Source organism: Siphateles boraxobius, unplaced genomic scaffold (genome assembly GCF_051911475.1).
Source record: "Siphateles boraxobius isolate OS27281-9 unplaced genomic scaffold, OSU_SipBor_1 46, whole genome shotgun sequence".
NCBI classification, from domain to species: Eukaryota; Metazoa; Chordata; class Actinopteri; order Cypriniformes; family Leuciscidae; genus Siphateles; species Siphateles boraxobius.
The window spans coordinates 8,059,686-8,085,000 of NW_027509097.1; the positions used below are offsets into that span (position 1 = coordinate 8,059,686).

General features: G+C 37.4%; 2 protein-coding genes across 4 annotated transcripts in view; both read right to left on the reverse strand.

The window, feature by feature from the left end:
* Positions 1-3,952: 3,952 nt before the first annotated feature.
* LOC143709842 (FERM domain-containing protein 6) lies at positions 3,953-15,284 on the reverse strand. Of its 2 annotated transcripts, none has more exons than XM_077200559.1 (12): positions 15,085-15,284; positions 14,666-14,756; positions 14,418-14,497; positions 13,542-13,600; positions 11,185-11,365; positions 10,911-11,066; positions 10,710-10,775; positions 10,225-10,293; positions 9,914-10,076; positions 9,486-9,617; positions 8,276-8,428; positions 3,953-6,660 (listed from the first exon to the last, which is right to left on the reverse strand). In XM_077200559.1, exons 1-11 carry the CDS (start codon positions 15,151-15,153, stop codon positions 8,280-8,282), a joined length of 1,215 nt encoding a protein of 404 aa, XP_077056674.1. In that variant the 5' UTR covers positions 15,154-15,284; the 3' UTR covers positions 3,953-6,660; positions 8,276-8,279. The 2 variants fall into 2 exon arrangements, with proteins under 2 accessions (XP_077056674.1, XP_077056675.1); XM_077200560.1 differs by having other exon boundaries at positions 14,666-14,772.
* A 599-nt stretch (positions 15,285-15,883) lies between these two features.
* gpam (glycerol-3-phosphate acyltransferase, mitochondrial) overlaps positions 15,884-25,315 on the reverse strand; it is a 26,179-nt gene continuing 16,747 nt past the window's right edge. For both annotated transcript variants that reach the window (XM_077200561.1, XM_077200562.1), the window contains exons 17-21: positions 23,915-23,992; positions 23,395-23,526; positions 21,094-21,283; positions 20,744-20,802; positions 15,884-18,834 (exon numbers count right to left, since the gene is read on the reverse strand). In XM_077200561.1, coding sequence (XP_077056676.1) covers positions 18,718-18,834; positions 20,744-20,802; positions 21,094-21,283; positions 23,395-23,526; positions 23,915-23,992 — 576 coding nt within the window. In that variant the 3' untranslated portion in view covers positions 15,884-18,717. The remainder of the gene's footprint in view (positions 18,835-20,743; positions 20,803-21,093; positions 21,284-23,394; positions 23,527-23,914; positions 23,993-25,315) is intronic.

Here is a 25,315-nt window from a genome sequence, read left to right on the forward strand (position 1 = left end):
CAATAAAGTATAGAATAACTAACTTAAGAATGACTGCTTTTTGACTCACATTCCTGGTCACGGGCACACTCTTTTTTTTCTGTGTAAGAGAAACCGATATTCAGATATATTCTTATATTCACAGTGCTGAAAAGGTTTGTCTAACTTATTACCATTAAGTGTCTTGTGAGAATCGCTCACACAGGTCAGTTCAATGTCTGTTAGCCATTTTAAGCACATGGACCCTTGTCTGTTGTCTATCTGACAAGATGATGTCCATTGATCAGACGAACAAATTGGGGCACGTCCCTCCATCTTCCTGAAGCAAGTGAACTTTTCTTCAGTCGGCATCCTTACAACAGAGAAGTTGCACTTTTCTACAAAACAAAACAGATTTTGAGATTAAGTAAGTTTTTAAAAGCAAATTAAAATCGTGCAATTTAAAAGCAACAAGTTATTTAAAAAACAAGTTGTAAGACGGTCACACTATTTTAAGTGTTGGCCATTTGAGCGGCTTAGTTGTACGTCACGTACGTAGCCTAACGTTATTTTTAGTAAGGCCGTGATAGGCTGTTGCAGTGTAGATTCCCATCAATCAAATAAAATCACACCATTGTTTCTTTATATTTTTAACGTTTTAATAATAAAGAATGCAACACAAAATTAGCAACTATGATAATATTAAAATTAAATTATCTGTGCCTCAAGTGGGGGGGCACAAGCATTTTTTGGGGCGGGCCATAGCGACGGGTCTGTTTGGAGTTCAGATTTAAAAACGTCTAAGATATAGAGGCCACACTCGTTCTGCGTTGCCGTTGATCTTACGGAACAGATAGACTATAATATGCTTATTTAACGTTTTAGTGTTAAATAAAAAGTACGGTCAGATGAAATCCTGCAGGTGTCAGTGCTTTCTCTCCGTCCCTTAAATGAGCACGGATTTCTAGTGCATTTACTTGAACTTCTTAGGCAATATCTATCAGAATTTAAAATGGACTGAATAAAGCTCTCTACGAACTTGTCGTGCCATGCCGTGCAGACTGACATGTATGCGCATGAATCACTATCACACACATGCTCAGAGCAAATATTGTAAGTTACTGGATGATAAAACATTTTTATCTAGCAGAATAATAATGCATCACAATACACAGTCTCACATTTAGTTATGTCTTTTAACTATTATAGTATTTTGAAGGGCAAAAACATGAACTTTAACAATTGGCTTTAGGCCTACTTCAAGTCAGCTGTCACTTTAGCGAGAGGCCAGAAGCACATTAGCTCCTTCGCCTGAGCAAACTCGCTCACGTCGAGATAGGCGGGTGTAGTTTCAGAACCTCAACTCCACCCAAAACCCGCCTTTTTGCCCATTTTCGTTTATCCGGGAGTAACGCGCTGCCAAGGTGGCGAAGGCTGACTCCGCCCACTTTAGGCTTCAAAAACGCTCTTCAGAAACCTACGGGTGTTGTCATGGACAGCATGGTCCCGCCGTCCGGCCCAGAGCCTTCGCCGCTGGTCCCGTCCAGCCCAGGGCCTTCGCCGCTGGTCCCGTCCGGCCCAGGGCCTTCGCCGCTGGTCCCGTCCTTCCCAGGGCCTTCGCCGCTGGTCCCGTCCTTCCCAGAGCCTTCGCCGCCGGTCCCGTCCGGCCCAGAGTTTTCATCGCTGGTCCCTTCGCCGCTGGTCCCGTCCGGCCCAGAGCCTTCGCCGCTGGTCCCGTCCGGCCCAGAATCTTCGCCGCTGGTCCCTTCGCCGCTGGTCCCGTCCGGCCCAGAGCCTTCGCCGCTGGTCTGTTCCTGTTCCGGTGGACCCTGTACCGGTGGTCCCTGTTCCGGTGGTCCCTCTTCCCGTGGTCTCGAAACCGGTGGTCCCGAAACGGAGGAGGAGAAGGAAGACTTCCTCCGTGACTGTCTCGGTAGTCCCTGTTCCGGTGGTCCCAGTTCCGATGGTCCCGAGTCTGGTGGTCCCGAGTCTGATGGTCCCGAGTCTGGAGGTCCCAGTTCCGCAGGTCCCGAGTCCGGTGGTCCCGAGTCCGGTGGTCCCAGTTCCGGTGCTCCCGAGTCCGGTGGTCCCCAGTCCGGTGGAGGAGGAGAAAGGCCTCCTCAACGACTTGTCCGGTGGCTCCTAACCCAGAGACCATTCCAGAGGTGACTGCTATCCCTGACGCGCCGCCCAGGGCGCCTTGCTCTGCCTGCGCCACCCAGGTGCCTTCCTCTAACTGCGCCACCCAGGCCTCTCGCCCTGACGGCGCCACCCATTGCCTTGCCAGCTCCGCTCGAGCTGCTCGCCAGCGCTCTCCCAGGGCCTTCGCCGCTGGTCCCACCGTCCGGCCCAGAGCCTTCGCCGCTGGTCCCACCGTCCGGCCCAGAGCCTTCGCCGCTGGTCCCACCGTCCGGCCCAGAGCCTTCGCCGCTGGTCCCACCGTCCGGCCCAGAGCCTTCGCCGCTGGTCCCACCGTCCGGCCCAGAGCCTTCGCCGCTGGTCCCACCGTCCGGCCCAGAGCCTTCGCCGCTGGTCCCACCGTCCGGCCCAGAGCCTTCGCCGCTGGTCCCACCGTCCTGCCCAGAGCCTTCGCCCGTGGGCCCACCGTCCAGCCCAGAGCCTTCGCCGCTGGTCCCGAGCCTGTTTGTCCCAGTACCGGTGGCCTGAGTCCGGTGGTCCCAGTTCTGGTGGTCCCGAGTCCGGTGGGCCGGAGATGGAGGAGGAGGAGAAAGGCCTCAACGACTTGTCCGGTGGCTCCTAACCCAGAGACCATTCCAGAGGTGACTGCCATCCCTGACGCGCCATCCAGGCGCCTCGCTCTGCCTGCACCACCCAAGCGTCTCGCCCTGACGGCGCCACCGAAATCTGCGAGCCGCCCTGGTCTGTCCCTCCCGTCCCACCCTGGTCTGTCCCTCCCGTCCCACCCTGGTCTGTCCCGCCCTGGTCTGTCCCTCCCGTCTCACCTTGGTCTTATGGAGCGTCTGGTAGCCGCTCCGTAGGGAGAGGGTAATGTCACATGCCTATCATGTCTTGTGCTGCACATGGGTGTTTTGTTATTTTGGGCCATGTGCTCGTGTCCTTGTCTTATCCCTCCCCCTTGTTATCTGATTATTGTTTGAGTTCATCCACCTGTTCCCTCCTGATTGGTTTCCCTTTTTAAGTCCCCTCTTGTTTGCATTCTGTGTTGGTACGTTGTCTAATGTTTCCAGTTCCCCATGATCCTCCAGCACGTTTCATGTTCTGTTGTTATTTTGTTTTCATTAGTTATATTTTCCCCCTCGTGGGTTTTGTTCTTTTGTAATTAAAGATCATTCTCCTGCACTTGAGTCCTAGCCCCTGTTTGCATTGTACCAGCCGTGACAATCCGTAGACATGGCACAAATTGTGCAATATTACTTAGCGAGCAACACTAAATATAGAAGAAAAAATCTGGGGGAGCCCTGATTTCTTTGTAAAAAGTGACACCTTTACACTGCAAGCAAACACAACACACATAGACCAATAGAAATTAAAATGTAGAAGAATGAAATTTTTATTACCGTTTTGAAGTGCATTACAGCAAGGATAAAGGCAAAAAATCAGCAACTGCAAACAGATTTAAACACACTTTATAACACTCGAATCATTGTGATATTACATAATTTACATAAAAGACACTAAACTAAACTCTTCAGTGTTATCAGTCTGTTGATTGCCTAACATCCTTAGATAATTGTCATGTTGACAGGTGACTTTAACAACAGATTAGTGGTAATTATTTTTGGAAATACATTTATTTTGATGAATCAAAATAAAGTGTTACACTTTATTTTAAGGTGTCTGTGTTAAAGTGTAATTACACATTTAAGTACCGAGTAATAGTAAATAATGTACCTACTATAGGGTGATATTCAGGAATAGTGTTTGGTTTTAGGGTTAGTTGCATGTAAGTATGCATCATTCCTAGTTATTACAGTAACTATGTAACGTGGAATAAGGACACTGTAAAATAAAGTGTTACCAAATAAATTTTTATTCAGCAAAAATGCATTAAATTGATCATAAGAGTCAGTTAAGACTTTAAATAAGCATAAGAGACTTCCTTCAAAAATAAAAACTTACATTCTCCAAGGTTTTGAAAGTAATATAGGGAAAATGTGTTGGTTGTAGTGGGAATGAAGCCCCTTTTATGATTTTTCAAAAATAACTACAATTAATTTACACAGTGGTTATTTAAAATGGTACATGATTATTTCACCGGAATTAATTATTATATTTTATATTTGAATGGAAGAAATTATACAATTAAAATTCTTTGTCTGGGACAAGGATAAAACAATTAAAAAATATATATATACATACAAATGAATGATAAAGACATGATAAAAAAGCTTCCTAAGACAATTGTATCTGTAGTCTTGAAGGGTTAGGTTAGAGGAAACACTCGCTATATTCAGGGTTCCTCCATACTTAGCATTTTCTTTAAATGCCAATTCCCCAAATCAGAAAAGTACACAAAAAGACAGACCTAACACAACCTCATTGAAAATATAGATCAAGGACACAAACTACAAAATGAGACTGCACATCAAGATGGAGGTTTAATGAGAATCACTAAAAGCATCAGTAATTCTCAAAAAAAAAAATGTGTGCAGATATTCAATAGGACTGTTCTGGCTTAAAGCTCATGACATTACCAAATTACTCAGTATACCACAAAGACAACATTCAAAACATAATGGAATGTTTAACATCATAAGTAAATGGAACATTCTGTACTTTTTCTTTAGCCATTGACACAAGTAACCTGACACAAATATGAATGGAGAAAGATATGATACATACTAAGTTTTCCTATTTCCTACTCATCTTTCATTTATACTTTTACTGTAGAGCATCCATTATTTGCTTGCTAGCACAACTGTTAAATGTGTTCAGCATTATTAGCATCATAAGGGGCATGTCAGGACATGCCACATGGCTGACAAGAGATGTCTAATGACAATTCATTCCTACAAATCTATGATATAAAGATAAATATGGTATCGAAACAACACCCAATCAAAGACTCACCAAGCACAACATCTTCAAGCTAGACTAGTAACACAGTAACCATGGCACATTTAAAATGAGCTAGAATGCTGAAGATCACATTGACCATTTTGGTTAACACTCAAATCACTTCTACAGCAGTGTAACTGTTTTAACTAAACAATTTAACAGGAAATGAAAGAGAAAATAGTGATTTGTGAACATTATACAATATTAAATTCAATGAGCTCATCACTTATCATTCAGAGTAAGAAAATAATCATAGCTGAGTCACCCTCATTGCGTTCCAAATACTAAACCAAAGATATTTTGAAGAATGTTTCAGTAGTTTTTGTCCATACAGTGAAATTCAATGGGGTCCAGTGTGGTTTACACCCCAAAGTTCTTAAAAATATCTTCCATCTTTTGTGTTCAACAGGAGAAAGAAATGGATTCATGTTTGGATCAACATGAGGGTGATCATTTTTGGGTGAACTAGCCCTATACAAATATTCCACTTGGTGAACTTTATAAGTCTCCATGCAGCATAGTTAAAGATGCCCTTTTTTCCTGTAAGAGGTGAAACTTTTAAACTCAAGGGACTTCTATAACTGTTTGGACGTCAGGACATACATATCTTTGGCTAAGACCAAGATTCGTTTTAGGAAGAAAAACTAAGAATTTGTTAAGTGTCTGAATGCATTCTGTTTCTGGTCCAAGATTACACCTGATAATGTGCGTTTTATCTTATCCAAACCACAACTATTTATTTTAAACTGTCTTTATGGCCAAAACATGAGTCTTTATTAAAAGATAATAGCCAGATGAAAAGCATAATTACACCACATTTAGTCAAACATTAACCACAGCATTTGGATTATCGATCATGTACCTCACATGTACTCTGACTCAACATCAGTCAATGACCAGATTTCGGGTAAGAGCATATGCACATCCTTTCTAGATCGTGTGAAGATATAATCAAAGCTTTCATTGCAACATGAACTACCATATTATGATTCAAACTTAGATTAAGCCTATAAAATGACGACTCTACCCCTTTGGGAGTTAATAAATAAGTGACAATTAACAGAGCATGCAAAGAAAGATAAGACATGCACAATCACTCACCCCTACAAAGGTGTAAGAAGCCATCTTGAAAATGAATGAAAGTTGCCAACCCCACTTTGAAAGCATGTGGAGCCAGCCTACCTCATTAGAGTAAACCGCACCCCCAACCTCTTACTTCCTTAAATGGCCTTGCTTTGACAGGCATCCACTTTGATTGTTAAAAAAGTCTGCTTTTGCACAATCCAATTCTTGGAAAATTCCTAAAAAGAGGGTGACTTTAAAATATATTTAAGGTGTAATTTCCTCCAAATGTTTTGCAATACTTTATAGTTAAATGCACACTGGTAAGTTATTTAGTAAAGCTCAAAGTTATAAAATATGTGCTAGGTACACAATGTATAAGTTGAGCCTGCACTTAAAATGATTTCAACATGCTTTGCAAATCATTTGTTTGTGTATTTTACATATTAGGTATATAGCAATGTGCAGGTATTTTCTTAAAATTGTGCATAGTGGGAAATTCATTCATAGCATGTACAAAGAGAATCTCCAAAGCTGTCCTCTTGAGGGCCACTTCCTGGGTAGCAATTTGCTGATCATAAGCAAATGTCTAAATGTGACCTGCAGGAGAAAGGAAATACATTTTACAATTTATAAATTAAAAAAAAATGCACATACTGTAATTCACATTATATTTTGTTCTTTGTCAGAAAGATTGAAGAATATCTATCATCCATCTTTTTAAAATGCATCAAATCAGTACACTCATAACCATTTAAATCATATTATTAGGGGGGAAAAAAGCATTTAAAATTAGGCGAAAGGCCACTGGGCCTGAGCATGCTATTGTTGCACATAAAATATCAATATTCATAACTGTGCAAAGAATTCAAAAACTTTTAGAAACTCATATGATAGTTCAGCATCACACACCATGAGATGGGTTAAATAGGGAGATTAAAAAATACCCAATTTCTCTCCAAAACGGTACCAATGTTAGTGTTTTGATAAATAAGAATCACTAATATTATCAGATTACCTCACCTAATGCACTGAAAAAGGCTAAGATAGTGAGCTAACACTAATTACACACTTTAATTCCATGCTATTAAATATGTTACAATTTAAACGTAAATGCACATTGTTCTAGAAGGGTGGCATCATCCCTTACATTTTACACGGCGACATTTACTCACATTGTAATGCTGATAATATAATTTGTAAGGAAAATTGTGCATTAAATAGGGAAGTTATATGCAGGAACCTTTTACAAAAGAAACACACACACACACACACACACAAATGCATGTCTCTTGTAGTCTCGGCGAGGCTGTTTTATCAGCAGCATCCACACACAAAAAAACAAAAGTTGAACATGAAAAATGTTTTTGCGCAAGTGCACTTTCCAAATGAAGACGGATTGTGTAATGGATCAATCAAAAACAGTTGTTTATTAACTAGCTGTAGTCACGCACTGACAGAAATGCAGTTCAAGTTAACGCCATGGTTCATAGAGCGCACTGATTCTAAATCTGGCGGCATGGCGAGCGTGAGACGCGGCAGTGCACAGATCGTGACGCGCGTCTCTCTATAATGTGATTGTGAATTAAATGGGAGCGGGAATTCACCGCATTATGAACTCGTCACGCAATACCCCCAACCTCAGACCAAATGTTAGGCCCTGTAGACAGGCCAGCCTATATAAATATCATATTAAGCAGAAATGTGAAATGTACCTTAGCATATAAGACGCTGATATCTGGATTGAATTGATGCTTGAAGTATGCACTTCCACAGCAGTCACGAGTAACAGCAGGAATAGGCGGTTAAAGTTTTCTATGCTTAATTTGATTTGATGACAGTCACGAGACCGATTACTCGATCCGATAACGTTGATGGATAAAAATTAAATTAAATTAAATTAAAACAAGCATGTAACGAGTAACGACCACAAACAGAAGGAAAATAGCGGAGAAAAAGTACCGATACATCACTTAAAATGTACTCAAGTAAAAGTAAAATTACACAATTTTTAAACTATTCAAAAAAGTGTTTTTAATTAATAGAAAATTGAAAAGAGCAGCATGTATTTGAGATAAAAATCTTTTGTAACAGTATACATGTATTAACTATCATTTTAATGCATCCTACTGCATCTTACTGACCCTATTGAAACAGTGTATGAGACATTTAAAAAGCTACATTCACATGTCATAATACCACATCCTGGTCTCACCTTTTCAGTAAGAAATTGGCAGAGGTAAAGGACCATCCACAGATACACCCTCCACCAGCTCTACTAAACGCAGGATGTCTTCAGGGTCATCTACAAACATTTCTTCTGGCTCATCAACACTCATCTCTAAGCCACAAGGGGCCATTGAAACATCTGCACATATAACACAAATAAGGGCATTAATAAATGGTCCTTAGACATTCATCTTGAAGTCACAAACAGTAGTGACCGTTATTCAAAGGTCAAGTGGTCCTAATTAGTACATATTTTTGTGATGTATTTTCCATTACATTTTTAAACATCCTTATATCAAGATAAATTATTTGAGAAGCAGAAATGCGAGCAAGAGTTCGCACACATCGCGCCCACGGCAGAGAGCGAAAGACCTTGCGTGTGTGTGCTAGTGTGCGTGTGTGCCTCACGAAGCGCATGTAAAGACCCCCCGACCCCCCCATCTTCACATTCACCGGGTACAATGCTCATTGTTTTCTACAAAATAATTTAACAGTAAATGAAAGAGGAAATAGTGATTTGTCAATGAGCTCATCGGTTATCTTTCAGTGAAAGATGACTCGGCTATGTTAAAGATGCCCCTATTTACAGTAAGAGGCGAAACTTTTAAACTTAAGGGACTTTTATAATTGTTTGGACGTCAGGACATTCATTTCCTTGGCTAAGACCCAGATTCGTTTTAGGAAGAAAAACTAAGAATTTGTTAAGTGTCTGAATGCATTCTACACATTTATGTCGCAAGATTACACCGGATAATGTGTGTTTTATCTTATCCAAACCATAACTATTTCTTCTAAACTGACTTTATGGCCAGAACATGAAACTATATTTAAATGTCTAACTAAAAGATAATAGCCAGATACAAAGCATAATTACACCACATTTAGTCAAACATGAACCAAAGCATTTGGATTAAAGCGAAGAGTATTTTCCAGAGTTTCACATGTTTTTTGTTTTTTTTGCAAGGGGCATACAGCAGTGGTTACTTTATGGATGCAACGTGTATGGTACAAAATAAGCATATTTAGGATATATTCTATTGTTTCTCAATTTGGCTTTTCACATCAGACATACAAATGGCTCCGCTGCGCAGCCAAGCGACTCACATATTGGTTTGTCCTGCCTCTAAAACAAACAAACTCTTAAGTCAATGTGATTCTGCCATCAATGGGGAAGTTAAATCATTCTCATTCTTTACCTTTGACATTTGTACATTCAGTGGTTCGCTTCTGGTCTAAGAGGAATTTCATTGGTGGAAGCTCATCTTCGCTGTCCTCCATGTCCAGATCAGCTCCATCTGTGATGTACATCTCTCTGTGGGTCCCTATATCTAAACACAGGCAGGACTTACATTCAAAACCAGAGTGTGTGTAAAAATATGTCTAGTTAAGTAAAATATTCAAATAAACAAAGGAATAATAACAATTTACAGTATAGTTGTGTACATTATCACTATTTACATGCACGAACAATCATCATTACTTTTACAGCAGTTATTAATATTGTTTCAATTAAATGTTTAGGTGTAAAAATAGGAAGCTTAGTAGACAGTCGACCACAACAGATGCTGAATCTTTTTGCTCTGCACCACTTCCTTTCACAGCTTTGTTGTTCTTTTGGACTGACCGCTTTTTTCCTTGAGCCGCATGACCAAGGGCTTGGTGTTCATATGCAGCCGGTGACTGTTGCTTATGTGCTGGAGCAGGTTTATGGAATGAAGGACAGAAAAACTATAGAACACCATCTTTTGCTCACGTAAGCCATCAGCACGAATGTCAAACTTCCTGCCCTGTAGTGCAACCAAGACCACAACTCATTCTTAAACTGAAAAACAGACGTACTGTAGAACATTGTGAATAAAATGTGGTTCCTCGGAAGGATGTTCTTATGTCACAAGTGATTGTTTAATTTGTGAACAGTAACGATGCAATGATCACCTGAAATGTAATGGAATGAATGTCTGACCATGGCATATCATACAGAAACTTTTGTTTTCCATTCAGCGTCTGGAGAGTAAAAACAAGACACACTTCTGTAAGGGACGTGCATGTATGCTTTGAGGAATCGTTAATCAACCCTACAGAATAGACTGGATTAGACTCACATGAATTTCTATTCAGTTCTAGGTCAGTTTATACTGGTTGGTACTGGTTTTATAGAAAACCTAACATTTATGGGTAGAATATGATTAGTCTGTCCAGTTCCATACGGGTGGCATGAATGATGTATCCAGTGTTGGGGAAAGTTAAATTAAAGTGTCAGTCAATAAATGGGAAAACAAAGTTTTCTTTGCGTTAATTTAATTTAAAATAATGCATTACTTTACAGTTACTTGAAAAATGTAATCTGATTATGGAACTCTTGTTACTTGTAATGCAATACCTTCAACACTGAATGTAACTGGCCTTGAATTTAGACTTACCTCAGAGATCTGCAGTCCTCCAGAAGCCAAGCCTATGAGAATAGAACCTTGTGCTTTATTCTTTTCCTGAGACAGCAGGGACAGAGAGATGAGGGGCAGAAATGGAAAGAAAGAGAGAGTGTGTCTGAAACTGACAGAAACAGAGAATCTTATCAGTGAAACATGATAAACATTGGTCACTAACATAAAAAAGTCACTAACTTTGAACATTCTATAGATGGTGACGGGCACATCACTCAAGGTCAACGCTTCTTGCATGAAATGTAAGGAAGCCTTGCTGGATGACATTCCCTTAAGCTCCCTATGCAGGGTTGGTATGTGCTTCAGGATATAATCATTCCCACGCTTCTGTATGATCTGTCAGTGTCACAATGAAAACAGTTAGTTAGTTTTAACAACAGTTTGTGTACAGTAAGAATGGGTAAACAAGTTTTTCCCCCCACACAATTAAACCAGCAAATTGAAACACCCTCACCCAAAAAGGGAAATATCCCTGTGGGCTGAAGTATGCAAAGTTTGGTTCTTCATGGTCTCCCAGGTCAGCTTGCAGGGCGTATGCAGCCAACTGAAAGTATAATCCTTCTTGCTCAAAGCACTCAGATCTCAAAACTCTCCCCTTAAGTTCAGCATAATACAGCTGACGGGCTTCATTGTTTCTTTGAGAATAAAACAAGCAGTTTAAAACAGACACTTAAAACAGCTTTACAGTTAAACAGTGGTTAATGTATATGTATCATAAACCAACATTTACAGCATTAATGCTATTTGATAGAAATAGTATTGTAGGGTATCTGGACTGTGTCAGGACGACTCATGCACTTATACATGTAAGAATGCTTTTAACCTCTCTGACTCTGGTTCATAACTCAGGTTGGGCAACACAGAGTCTGCCCCTAATGGCGTTCATTGACACTTTCATGGCGAACTGAGTTAAAACCAAGCCTCCCCCTTTCCAACGAGAAGGAACTTGTGTACGACACAGAGCAGGGGGTCAGGCCTCAAAGAGATTGTTATCTTCTCAGAGCCAGGCCAGAATGGAGACCCGAGCACATTCAAACACACACACACACAAGAACCTTACTCCAATAACCTCACTGAAAGACTTTTACTATGATGTATTTGATGTGTTTTTATGTGTGTCTGTTTGTCCATGTCACATTGGAATAACTATGATTTTATCGTAGCATAAAGTGAATTATAAATACCTTCATTATGCATTTTAAATATAACTTTATATTCCGTTAACTTTTACATAGCGTTCTTACCACCTGTAGAACACTCGTGGCGTGGACAACGCGAATATGCATAAAAATATAAAGTAAAGTGTATTCTTGATAGGTTTTACTATCATTGAAGATCGAAATGTCTTTCGACTGTTGTTGCCATTATTGTGTTTGTAAATACATTTATTATTTGTTATAACTGGTATACGTAACTTTGCCTTTATTAAATGCATTATATTCATTTATTGATTCTGTCTCTATGCTCATACAAGTCACTTTAATGTATAAGATCCAAAGCTACGTGCTTTACAAATTTACTGATAGTCTAATTAAAGAATCGTTATGGAACAGGAAAGTTGTTTCTTCTGGCCAGAGAAATAGCTTCTCCTGGAAGTCTATAAAGTAGGATAATTTTGTGAGGTTTGTTTGAGATCGAATGATCAGGTTTTTGCTGGACAAAAAGATTCGGTCACAAATTAATCCCCTTAAAGATTATCCCGACGATTGATCTATGATAGGCATAATTGATATATTAAATAGTTAATTATAACCCGTTTTGATTAAGTATTGATATAAAATTGAGCTAATTTTAACCTGTCTGTAAAATATATTCTACATATGCAATTAATTATAATCCTTTGTGTTTAATTGCCTAAGTACATATATGAATGCAGATGCAGGGAAAATATTATCCTTTTTGGGAGATTAAATTAAATGTAAAGTTGATCTGGTCCAAACCTGTATGAATAATTATGAATTATGAATTATTTTATACAAATTCCCCAAAATCAACCAGGTCATACTCTACAGTATTGTTCATTGTTTATTTATCTTTGCTCATATTACATTAACTTATGTTAATGTTAAGAGTTTAATTTTAATTTATACATCTTGAAAAGTTAAAATGTACTGTAGAAATTAACACTGACCAAGATAAAAAATGTATTGTAAAGGTAAACCAGTACTTCATGTACATGTATTTATTTATGCATGCAAGTATTTATTATTCATTTATTTGGCGAGTAGCTGCTTAATTAGTGGGATATTAATCCTATAAAGCCTTCTGCATCATATTTGGTATGTCTAAGGCTTCTAATTATCAACATGATCAAAACTGAAAAACCTGTTTTACACAATCTACTACATGCTGTCTGTCGTCTAATTGATAGTTTATACTTTTTAAGCAAGTAAAGGGCCTTTTAGTATAATTAAAAAACAACTACAACAACAACTTCAGATTGTGGAGCATGTGCTTTTTGCTGTAAAATCGTTAATGATTTTTATAAGGTAAACATGAGAATAACTTTTACGTAATATTTCAGGATGAACACTTACTGGCCATTTTTTTAAATGCTTTAAAAACTTTTTTGTTCTTGGTTATGCAAAAATTTAAAGTTAAATGAAATTGAAGAAATTAAAGTTAGATCCATTTTATCATTCTGCAAACATATGGGAACAAAATGTTTTGACAAAAATGTATTAACACAAAAGGGCCACAAAGTAAGGTGACATATCATTGGAAACAATACCCTATATGAAGAAGAAGGGCAAAATGATGGATATGAAAACAAAAATCTCACATCAAGAGCGGGGGAAAAAAAGTACTTACACAATTAGTTGAGCCTTTTCTACAAAGTACTGCACTTTCAGAGAGAGAACTACTTCCTCCTATGAAGGTAAATACATGAATGAATAAAAATCTGCATAAGGATGCATGTAACATGTCTAGTGTAAAATGGCCTAGCAGTGCACAACACAACGGAAATGCTCCCGACCACTAGAGGGTTCTCGGAATATGGTAAAGGTATTTTCCTTACCACTGTTCTATAGAATCGCCAGATTTACAGAGATATCAATACCACGATTAGTTTTAACAATATGCAACCATTATATATCGACATGAAATATTACGTACAACAAAATGATCTATATGCATCATACGGAGAACAGATATGGTCTTTAGATAATAACTCCCTAATTTACCAGAATATTAAATCTAGAACAGTCATTATTACTCATCAATAGTGATGTCACTCAAAACAAAAAATTCCCAGCCACTCACGGGCTGAACATTCTTATTGGGTTTGTAAATAAAGATAGTCATTTCAGTATTTACCCAGCATGTAGTGTAACACTCAGTAGTGAATTTCAAAGAAATACAGCGCTTTTAAAGACATTTTTTTTTTTGAAATTGAATTCAACAAGGACTCATTAAATTGATCAAAAGTTAAAGTAGAAGACTTTAACATTGTTACACGAGATTTCCATTTAAAATATATTGTTGTTTTGAACTTCCCATTCATCAAAGAATCCTAAAAAAAAAATGTATGGCACCTTCCACAAAATATTAAGCATATTAATAATTTAATTAATAGAAAACTCTGATAATAATAAAAAAATTTAACACCAAAACAGCATATACTGATTTCTGAAGGATCATATGACAATGAAGAATGCATCAAAGTATTTATTTGTGCTTGATTACCTTTGATGTATTCTTTCTCCAGGACTTTGGGAGGTACAAGGACAGTTTTTGCTCTAGATCTAGGAAAAGCGGTTCATTGTCTGATAAAACGGAAAGAAAATTATGAGCCGATATGGTTTAGACAAACAGAACTGTCACTCCCTTCATCCTTGATATTTGTTTAGCTCAGCATTTTGTCAAATCACTCAAACAAAAAAGGCTCAGTTAGCAGTTTCACATACACAAACAAATAGAAGGAAACTACATACCCTTTACAACACTCAGACCAAAGAGATGAAGATCTGAGACAACAAGTAACTCAGACAGCTGGCTGAACACGTCTTGACCTCTGTCCTTAAGCTGTAATACAGACATGCTAAAAACAAATACACCACACTACATAAAGTAGGATAGCATAAATTAACCAGAAAGACAGTATAGGCTGTTTTTTGAGCAGGCTTGTAACTTAAATAACTGAAATCTGAATTAATGTTCATTACAAAGACAACGTGCAGTTTTATGGAAAAAAGCTAAACAAGATTCAACATCTTGATGTCACATGACACATGCAAATATGTAACTTTCTAACAAACACAAAAGAGGATGCAACTCTTAAATCGGCACTCCATGTCAGATATTCATCTCAATATCTCTGTGATAAAGTATAATAACATTTTCACACACTCACCCCAACAGTCATGTTTAGTTTCGTGCTATTTGGCAGAATAACACTCAGACCTCTGCTTTGGTTCTTCATTGTGGATGTGCTCTCTATGAGGTCCTGTGCTTTAGTGGTCTCTAAATTATTGTCGTCGTGGGCAGTTCTCGTCTATCTCTCCTTAATGCCCTCCCTTTTATATAAAGAAGTCTACATGTTTATATTCATTGCTGAAATTTTTTTTTTCTTTCTAAAAACTAGCTTGCTGGTCTCCTAGCCTGGCTGGGTTTAGAGGGTTTTTAGGAGTTTACCAGCTCATCAGTCTGGGAGACTTGATAGCCAACGAGACCACTAAAACCAGCATATCAATTTATGCTGGCTTAAACCTTTTTTACGCAGCACTGACATTGAGAAACGAGCGCGACTGTGGGGATAATAATGACAATAATTGAAGTATGAAATTATGAGAACTATAAATGGTATTCTTGTATGGATCTTTGGGTTTTCGACTAAGAATATATGACAATAAATCCCAAAGTATATTTTGGCCATCCATGTTCCACGTTGACACCGCACAGTATTGTGTGATCATAACATTTAGTTATGGTGAGGTCTGTCTATTAAATCATCCAAAGTAACTTTGCTCAGAGACATAGAAAATTAAGTTCACTATTTGTTAACATTCATTTATTTCATAGTGCATAACAGTGCATGAAAATGCTTCACAGAAAAACGAGTATGACCTCAATGTTATTGTTCCCCTCCAACATTATGCACTAAAACAGGGATTCCCAAACAATTTTTTTATTCTGTTCTTATTTTTAAATGATTTCTTTCTTTCTTTTTTTTTTTACATTTATATGATTTCACTAGCTTTTTGACAACACATTCCCAGTTTGGGAAACCTTGCACTAAATGACACATCACTCAGAAAACATGCCAAATTACAAAACGGTTGAACAGCATAAAGGCATTCATAAACGGCATTCTGTCTGTAGATTTACAGCGTTTTGTTAAGAATCGCCAGAGGTTAACCAAAAGACAACCAAACAGAGTTTGATTTATTAAACTCACCCATCTCACAAGACAACTGTGAGATAGAAACTAAATTATATACAAAGCGGATTTAAAAATGTTGATGAAAACAAACACATCATTTGATATCAGAACATTAAATGTGACTGGGACTGGTTTAAAATAACACCTAAAATCTATATTGTTCACAGCACAAATGGGATCTCTTGATAAATTGATGAGCAATTACCAACAATCCAGTTGGGTTAAGACTGAGAGTAATATGACAATAGCTTTAATGTTCAGGGGGGACATATGATAAATGTATTATTGCTGTCTGGGAGAGATTAAAGCATGTGGCTGTTTATAGTCATTTCAATTTCAAAAATACAATCTTCAGTGCTTATTGAACACATTCACAGAACTGTACAGAAGAGTTAGGAATCACACACTTCATCTATTCTGCCTCCCTTGACTCAAAAACATTGGCTATATTCAGAATAGCACTGTTAGGCCTAGTATTGCAGCACTATATTATGCATATAATAGCCAGATGACCTATTGAGCATCATATAGGAGAGCTAATGGCGTGGAGCACTGCATCTCACAATGCAATGCATTTACAATGCGTTTCAAATGAATGGTAAATAATATCAGCTGTGATTTTTTATATTTCTAGATTTATTGGATTAGACTGCATTTCCAATGATTAAAAATTGAAAATATATTTTTTGAACTTATGCAATCTAAGGGTCAGTTTTAAAAAGTGGAATAAATCCAAATGATTAATAGATAGTATCCAGTATATACTGCACAATATTTAATAAGTAGTAAGCTATTATTCTATTCAGAAGAGCTGGTTTATTACCATTTTAAACTTAATGTTTGAAGCCATATTGACAGACAGAGCAACTATTTTGACCAAAAATGCCTTGTGTATAATAAACAATATGCTTTTTCATTTTAAAATGTAACCAACTTTCACAGCTTTTATTCAGTTATCTCAAAAACATTTTCAATATCGCTTCAAACCCATTATATATTCAGCAGTTTGAGCAGTTCTCACATTACACAAAACTTCTATATTCTATTATTTAGGATTAGGATTTTTACATGTTACAACTGAACATTTATATTTAATTTATATGCACTGATGTAAAATTCCACGACTTTCCAAGAACTCACAGCCTTGAAATACCTTTTTTGAAATGCCTTGAAATAGATTTTTCCATGACCATGGGAACCCCGGATCTTATTTCAAAGTCTCCCAGTAGCCTACGTAATGTGTGTATGTCTGCCAACTCCATTCTTTCACAGTAAAAAAAGGTCCATCGCGTAGCAACATCTACAGGCTGACGCACAAAGGAGTTCTCTTCAACGACTTGTCAAAACAAGCATGCGATCATATTCGGGATAATGCAAAACACATGACAAACGAAGTTGAAAATGATATATCAGCAGAAAAGTTTTTCGAAACAGCAGCTAATACTGACTATATTACAATTGTAGTTTTGGGACCGTACAGGGTATCCTCATTGTTTAACTTTCGATTCAAACTACAGCCAACAAAATATTGCACTTTTTGAGTAAGTGGTTATTAAGGCAACATCCCTTTATCTGAATTCCAGTTATTTTGTGCTTTGAGACAGATTTGTGGTATAAATACAGTTTAATTCACATACTACAGAGATATTGCACACATGCACACACACTACAGTAGATTTGCTGCCGAGGATCTTAACTCCAAAATAAAATATACCAGTAACTGAGGAGGGAATAAAAATTCTTGGCAGCAATAGAACCTCCTCCAAATATTACAAATTAGATGTTGTGAAGGTCAGCCAAGCAGAAGCATTCAAGCTCAGTTTCCAGTAACGTTCACCGCCTAGTGGACGGACTCAAGATCCTCCAGGCCTGCTAAAACCATTACATGATTCCATTGTTTGTTGTATTACACAATGTTATAGCTGTAACTATCTATCCTTCATGGACATCCAATCGCGACCTAAACGACAAAAAATTCATGGCTTACATTTCTCAGTAAGTTGGATGAGTTTGCTGCACGATTTTGGAGAATGAGTCACTATTTCCTTTTCACGTGGCTGCTATTAACAAGTAATATACAGACTTTCTGTTCTCTGCCACAAGATAATGTACAGAGAATGTCAATTTCTTTACATGCCCTGACAGAACAAGTAGTTAAAAAGAAAAATTAAATGCCCTTTTTTTAAAGATTTTCATTCACTAGCCGTCATCCCGATAATGAAGTTTGCTAAAACTGAAGGTGACATTCATGTACTGATTAAGTTGATTAAACTAAAAGCAAACTGTCTGAGTCCATATTAACATTCAGAGCTATAAAGAACCCTGATTTAGCTCAAAAACAAGGGCTTTCACTGGCAGAACTGGTACAGTATTTTGTGTGTGTGTGTGGAAGCTTCTAGTAAACGAGAGGGCTGACAGAACTAGTGTATTGAAGACTGCATAAGTGGTTTATAGTGAAGGGAAGACTAACTTATAAATCTAGTATGAGGCGTTTGGTGAAGGCACTTCCAGGTAAAGCTTTCCTTAGAGTAGCACCTTTGACAGTCATGATTAGCCAGTAAAAAGCCCTTGAGTGGGGTGGAGAGCAGCACAGCTGCGTTGATGTCACAGCAGACTGAAACCCAGAATGTACTGCAGGAGTTTGTTCCTGTTGGCCTGAGGTAAGAAAGAACTGCTCAGCTCCAGACTCCACACACCACCTTCTCGTCTTTCTTTAAGCACCTGTGAATCACAAATAGCATGATTATTTCACTACTTGCACAGGAAGTACCTCAGAATTTTATTTGATGGTTTTTTTTATTTGTTTTTTATAAAGAAAATGTATTTTCTTGTTTTAAATAATTTAGACCAGTGGTTCCCAACCTCTTTTTGTCTGAGAGAAAATAAGAAAAATATTTTAGGGCCCCCCCTTCACATTTAATGATATTTTTGCCCTTGTAAGCTTGCAGCAAGGATGACTAAATGTTTTGTTTTTAAACAAACATTATGTTTATTACTATAACCAGGTATGTTTATGCACAAATAATAGCGTATAATATTGAAAATACTATACCAAAAACATCTGTAGGCCATTTGTCATTTAAAAACATAAGCCTAGGAGTAGCCTATTAATTGGCCCTATTTGAAATGCAATACCAAAAATATCAGTATTCACACTGGTGTGTAGGGAAAAAATAATTAATATAGGCTATAACAAAATGACTGGTGTCTGGGACCTCGTTGAAAACCCATTTTTTGGTCAGTCAGGGGATCGTGAATAAAATTAGCTATTGTAATATGATCGTTTGGCACTCTAGTGATTAATAAACATGCGTTTATTAACAGAATAATGCGTCTTGCGGAAGAACATTGTAGCAGGAGCTAATTCTCTGTTTATGTCTATGACGAGTCACGCAGGCACTGGGCTACACCGCAGCTGTACGACCCGAACCAGTGTAAAATAGTCCCAATATAAACACTTATTATAGGTGTACCATAGTGACTCAGGATAAGACAAAAAAACGGTTTGGCAAATGGATTCATGATGTACTTGCTCATTATAGAAATTTAGTACATTTTTAACACAAAAAAAGTTACGGACTGCTGCTTTAATGCTCACTGTTCAACACTTTTCAAAATATGAAGCGACACCCCCAAAGAGCTCACGGAGGCCCCCTTGTGGGCCGCGACCCCCCTGTTGCGAACTGATGATTTAGAGACCATTGGTTCTCTTTCATTTTTTTTCTTTCTGTTTTCGATTCTGTCATTTCTGTCTTTTAGAGAGACACCAATGTTATTTTCATGTTATATATGACTGATAACTGGCTTATCTTAAAATGATACTGTTTTAATATTTAACTTGAAATCAAAAATTGTGTTAAATATTTATAATAAAAAGTAAAAAAGCAAAAATAAAAGTCAATCATAATAAAGTCAATTATTTTAAATGCTGTGTGAGTTATTTTAGCATTCCTTATAAACTGTAGTATTAATACTCTGAATTAGCTTTGTTTTTATATTTTCAGTTTTAACTAAAGTTTAAGTAATTTTATGTGCTTGGCATTTTTATATTTCTATTTAGCCTGATTGTATTTTATTTTGAGTCATTTCAATTTTACATTAAAATTAATATTAGCCAACTGTAACAAAAAACTTAGTGTGTGGGGGAAAATAAATGTTTCTCAGTTTTAATTTTCACTTTCAATTTTGTTAAATATTGAGTAAAGTAAATACAAAACTATATTGAAAGTCTACATTGTCTTGCAAATCATTTAAATTTTAAATACAAAAAAAGGCTTTTAAAACATTTAAAGATAAATTAATACATTTAGATGCAGTGTTGCTTTGCAAGAGAAACAGTAAAGAGTTATTAGTCCAAAATCATTTATCCGTGGAACACAAAAGATGTATAAGGTATTATGTTACTCTTCAAAAAGCACGAAGTACGATAAAAGTAGTTCATACTACTTTTGCATTTTTTTAAGCCATACGGTAGCTTTGTGTGAGGAACAAACTAAGAGTTTAAGGAGATATTCACTGATAATCTACCATTCAAATGCATTAGGCATGCAATAAGAGCGTCAACATGGCACATTGAGTCCAATTCTAATATTTTACATGTAAAGTAAATGCAAGAAGACGGTTCTCTCACCCCCAGCTCTTTAAATGTTCTCACTGTGTTCTTTACGAGGCAGTGTGTGGCACTCTCTCCTAAAAATAAACAAACAAATAAATATATTCCCATCAATGTCATCAATATTAATACATTCATTTTATAAAGAAGCTTTTTTGTGCTAGAATCTTGTATGAAAGGTAAACAAACAGATTGGAACTATGATGCAAGATAAGAGAATAACAAGAAAATGTTTTAAAAATAGCATTTATAAAAATGATTGATGACACAGCAGGGAAAGATTTAAGGGGGGAAAAATGTCTTGAATTACCTCTACGGTGGTAGTGGAGAAACTTACGTAGAGCACATTCAAACTGAAAGTGGCTTACCATATGCAGCCACTCCTCTCTCAGTGCGTGTTAGCAGATACTTGAAAAGCTGATAAGTGTACTCTCTCTCTGACATGGGCGAACTCAGGTTGTGTACAAAGATAGCGGCACAACTGTAGGCCTCCAGTACTGGAGTGAGAATCCTCTGCAGAAAAGTATAAAATTCCTGGTGCTCAGCTGATGGGCTCACCTAAAATAAAATAAATAAAAAACAGCAAACTGGGGTTTAATATATTTCTTCTAAAATCTTTATTGAGGGGATTTTAAGAGTTATGAAACCATGCATCAAGTTTTTTTTTATAGTGTCGCATTGTTCTAGAGGGGAAATTTTTAAAATACCTGAGATAAAGACTACTTTCATAAATTGTCATACTTCCTCAATGTGGAGAATGATTCCATTCTCTGCTGCAATAGGCTAAATAAATAGGTCAAAAAGCGTTTGTTTGATTTATCTTAAAGGCACAATATGCAAGATTTTTGGATTAAAATATCCAAAAAACAAGAACAGAGTTATTTTGTTGACTTGTGCACTGACATTATCACAAATGTTTACAATGGTTAAAACTGCTGATTTCTCTGGATTTAAATAGTGTAACGACCCATGTCACGTTGTCGCATGTCAATGATGACATATCCGCCTTACTCTGATTTCTGGTTTAACTTCCGTAGAAACCATGGAATCACTAAAGACGCTTTAATATATTATGCGTTTTATTAGACAGGTTAGGATATTTTTATCGACAGAAAACAAATCATTCTTATATAGCCCAACATGTTTAGTCTTTTTGTTTGAATTTCATTTACTTGATTTACCGCGAGTAACATGCTTGTACCATGCCTCAGAGCAAATTATATTTTGTCAATTGGCTAACAAAAGCATAATCAAAAAGAGTTTTATTTGTAGCAATGGTAATACAGCATTTTCTCCACCATACAATATATTTTAAACTTAAAGGGGAATCCGTTTAGAAATCATTTGGATGGTTAACCTGTTTCGGTGAAAATGGTGACTTTCCCCGCTCCCCCCAGGTGGAAAACCAACCTTGCAACATGGGGACTAACGTCCCGGTAATTTGGAAATAGAAAGTCTCGTGAGAAGCGAGAACGAGCGAGAAACACAAACGGCTTTACGGCAATTCAACAAACACACATCTTAATGTGTATAATGTATTACCCACCTCGGTAGACATAGCTCCACACGATAAATCTGGCGTCTCCTATAATAACAAATGCACATGATCCCTAGAAAGGGGGAGGATGGTGCCGCAAGTGAGTTATTTTACGACGGTGTTGTGAAATATACGCCCCACAGCTGTAAGGGGAGCTCGTTGAGACAACAAATGTGAAAATCAGCAAAGAAATGGCTAGAGTTGCCAAGTTCCCCTTTAAATACTTGCCATTTAGCAACACAAGTCATCCAGCTTTTATTAAGATAATATTCTAATTTCGATCTAGATTGCAACAAATGTCTCATACCAGCCACCGAGCGAAAGCACAGAGTAACGTTATAACATAACTTTCAACACACTCAAATGTAATTTTATTATGATTGTTTGGCCAAGTAAAACAGCGCTGCATTACCCCACAATTTTAATTCTTCAAATAAAGCGACCTGTATAAGTAGTAATTCAGCACTTGTGGCTGTTTCATTCCAATGAAATAAAATAATTTGAATTTAAGTCTAGCTGTAACAAAGTTCAAGTTCAGGGAAGGAGCAGGCAGAAAAATATGCATTAACAACAAAACGAAAGGAGCGGCAGCGAATGTCTGTGGCATATAAGCATAATAAAAACAGCGAAGTAAAATGCCGTCGGCTCTCGGCTCCGCTTCATACCACGGTAACGGTAATAAAACTTTAATACATTAGCTCACCCATGAATATAATTTCTGCCCGAGTCCCGTCAGATTGCTTTCTATCGGCTGTGGAGGGGAAGACAACACTTCCCAAGATTCCACACAATCACGGCGTCATCAAACTACACCTTCGTTATTGTTTTGAATAAGCGACCCCTTGCGGCGAAATGTACACACTGTGCCTTTAAACATTTTTTCTTCCAGGTAAGAAATTTGCCCTTAAACTGCTAATCTCTTGATTTGCGTGAGATTTTTTTTTTTTTTTTTTTAAAGGAATTAAGGAGTTGATCTTTTTTTTTTTTTTTAGGAAACTTAAGATCATGGTTTTGTTTTCTGTGAGTGATGTTACTCTAACCAAACAAACAAAATTTCATTTCACTCTTCTTATTCTGGGTGTTACGCATGTTATTTCTAACAATGTTTAGGCCCCTGCAGTATTATATGGACCTTTAGGTAACGGTCTCTCTGTTCATCTCCAAAGTCACTGTCTTCATCTTCTTCATCACTTCGCCAAGAAAGAGTCTCTGGAAACTTCTTGGGCCAAGGCTCCTCAGACGGGCTCAACTCCTCCTGGTCCTCCTGAACACAAAGATGAATTTCAGTCAATTATTGAATTATATTAATTTTTATTGTTAATTAATGATTGACTCACAAATTCTATTAATATTATGAACTAATAATATTTGACCATCTAGCTGGTTCATGTAATTGTACTATCACTGATTGATAAAGTCAATAATGAATTGGTAATTGGAATGAGCCAATAACAAAATATTAAGCCTCAAATTAAACAAAAAAAAAGGTTAGAAATAAGCCTGAGTGTCCATCAATTCGGATACTCAGGGAATTTACAGAAATCTCACAGCATCATTCAAACATTATATGGCATTTTTCCATTAAGTACTGTAGCTTTAAATTAAAAAAGAAAAGATAAATAAGCAACAAGACAAGAGTTGACAAAGCTCACCTCAGCTACAGTAAGCACACCATACTCAATTAACCTGGTTATAGCATCATGGAAGACCTGGTACAAAGTCTGACATGGCTATAGAAAGTAAAGACAACAAATACACTTCAATGAATAACATTTGTATTTCTTTATCAAATTGAAACTTCAATCAGTAATCTAGCTTGTGTGTGTATATATATATATATATATATATACAAAAAACTAAGCACATTTTACCCCACAATTTTCATTACTGGAACGTGAATAAAAAGTATATATACATTCGTATACAAGTAAAAAAAAATAATACAGCACAAATCCATGAATATAATATAATATGTATATATATATATATGTATATATATGTATATATATATTTTTTTTATAGATAGATAGATAGATAGATAGATACTAGTCTATCCTAATATTAATTATAAATACAATGTATATAAAATATATACAATGGATTGACTACCTCATATGGTGTGTAAGGCCTATTTTGCAGCTCATCCATTCGGATCATATAGTGAAGTTTCTCGGAGTCATTTAGAATGAAAAATTCAGTGCTGCAAATTGTGGAGAAAATATTCCTCTTGTAGTGGTACTTGGGACAGACAAGAAGGTGTTTTCATCTTCTGTCTATCTGATTGAAATCACAGTCTGCTAATTCAGTGATAAAATTTAATTGGTTTTATTTATTGTTGTCCATTTATCGAACTTCCATGCCTCTTAATAATTACATTCCTATGTACCAATTTACCAATGCTCGGACACACTCGGTCTCTCTCGCGCGCAGACACACTCGGTATCTTTTGCACACTGTTGCTCGCGCGCTGACACACTCGGTCTCTCTCACGCGCAAACACACTCGGTATCTTTTGCACACTGTCGCTCGCGCGCTGACACACTCGGTATCTCTCGCGCGCAGACACACTCGGTATCTTTCGCACACTGTTGCTCGCCGCGCTGACACACCCGGTCTCTCTCGCGCGCAGCGTCCAGTCCGGCGCCTCATAGCTCTGCTCCGCGCTGAACACATTTTTTTATACTCAAACATCTCCGCGACTTATTGATAGTCGCGCGACACAACGAATCGATAATGAAATTCGTTGCCAACTATTTTAATAATCGATTTTAATCGATTTAATCGATTCGTTGTTGCAGCCCTAGTGGATACATATGGAGCGAAACATTTTAAGCAGAGTGCGCAGCGCACACACACGTACCGAAAGTCGCTTCGAAGTTGTGCATAAAACCTGATCGCTGAACACGGTTATTTGCATAGCTGTCTAGGGAGGGACAGAAAGCTCTCAGATTTCATCAAAAAGATCTTCATTTGTGTTCCAAATATGAATGAAGGTCTTATGGGCTTGGATGTAACAACATGAGGGTGAGTAATTAATGACAGAATTTTTGGGT

Excerpts from the sequence above, each read along its gene's own strand:
- LOC143709842 (XM_077200559.1), bottom strand. The coding sequence starts at position 15,153 with ATGAAGAACCAAAGCAGAGGTCTGAGTGTTATTCTGCCAAATAGCACG. Across the intron at positions 11,067-11,184 it reads AGGGATATTTCCCTTTTTGG|ATCATACAGAAGCGTGGGAA; the intron begins GTGAGGGTGTTT and ends TGACACTGACAG. Across the intron at positions 10,776-10,910 it reads CCATCTATAGAATGTTCAAA|GAAAAGAATAAAGCACAAGG; the intron begins GTTAGTGACTTT and ends CTGCTGTCTCAG.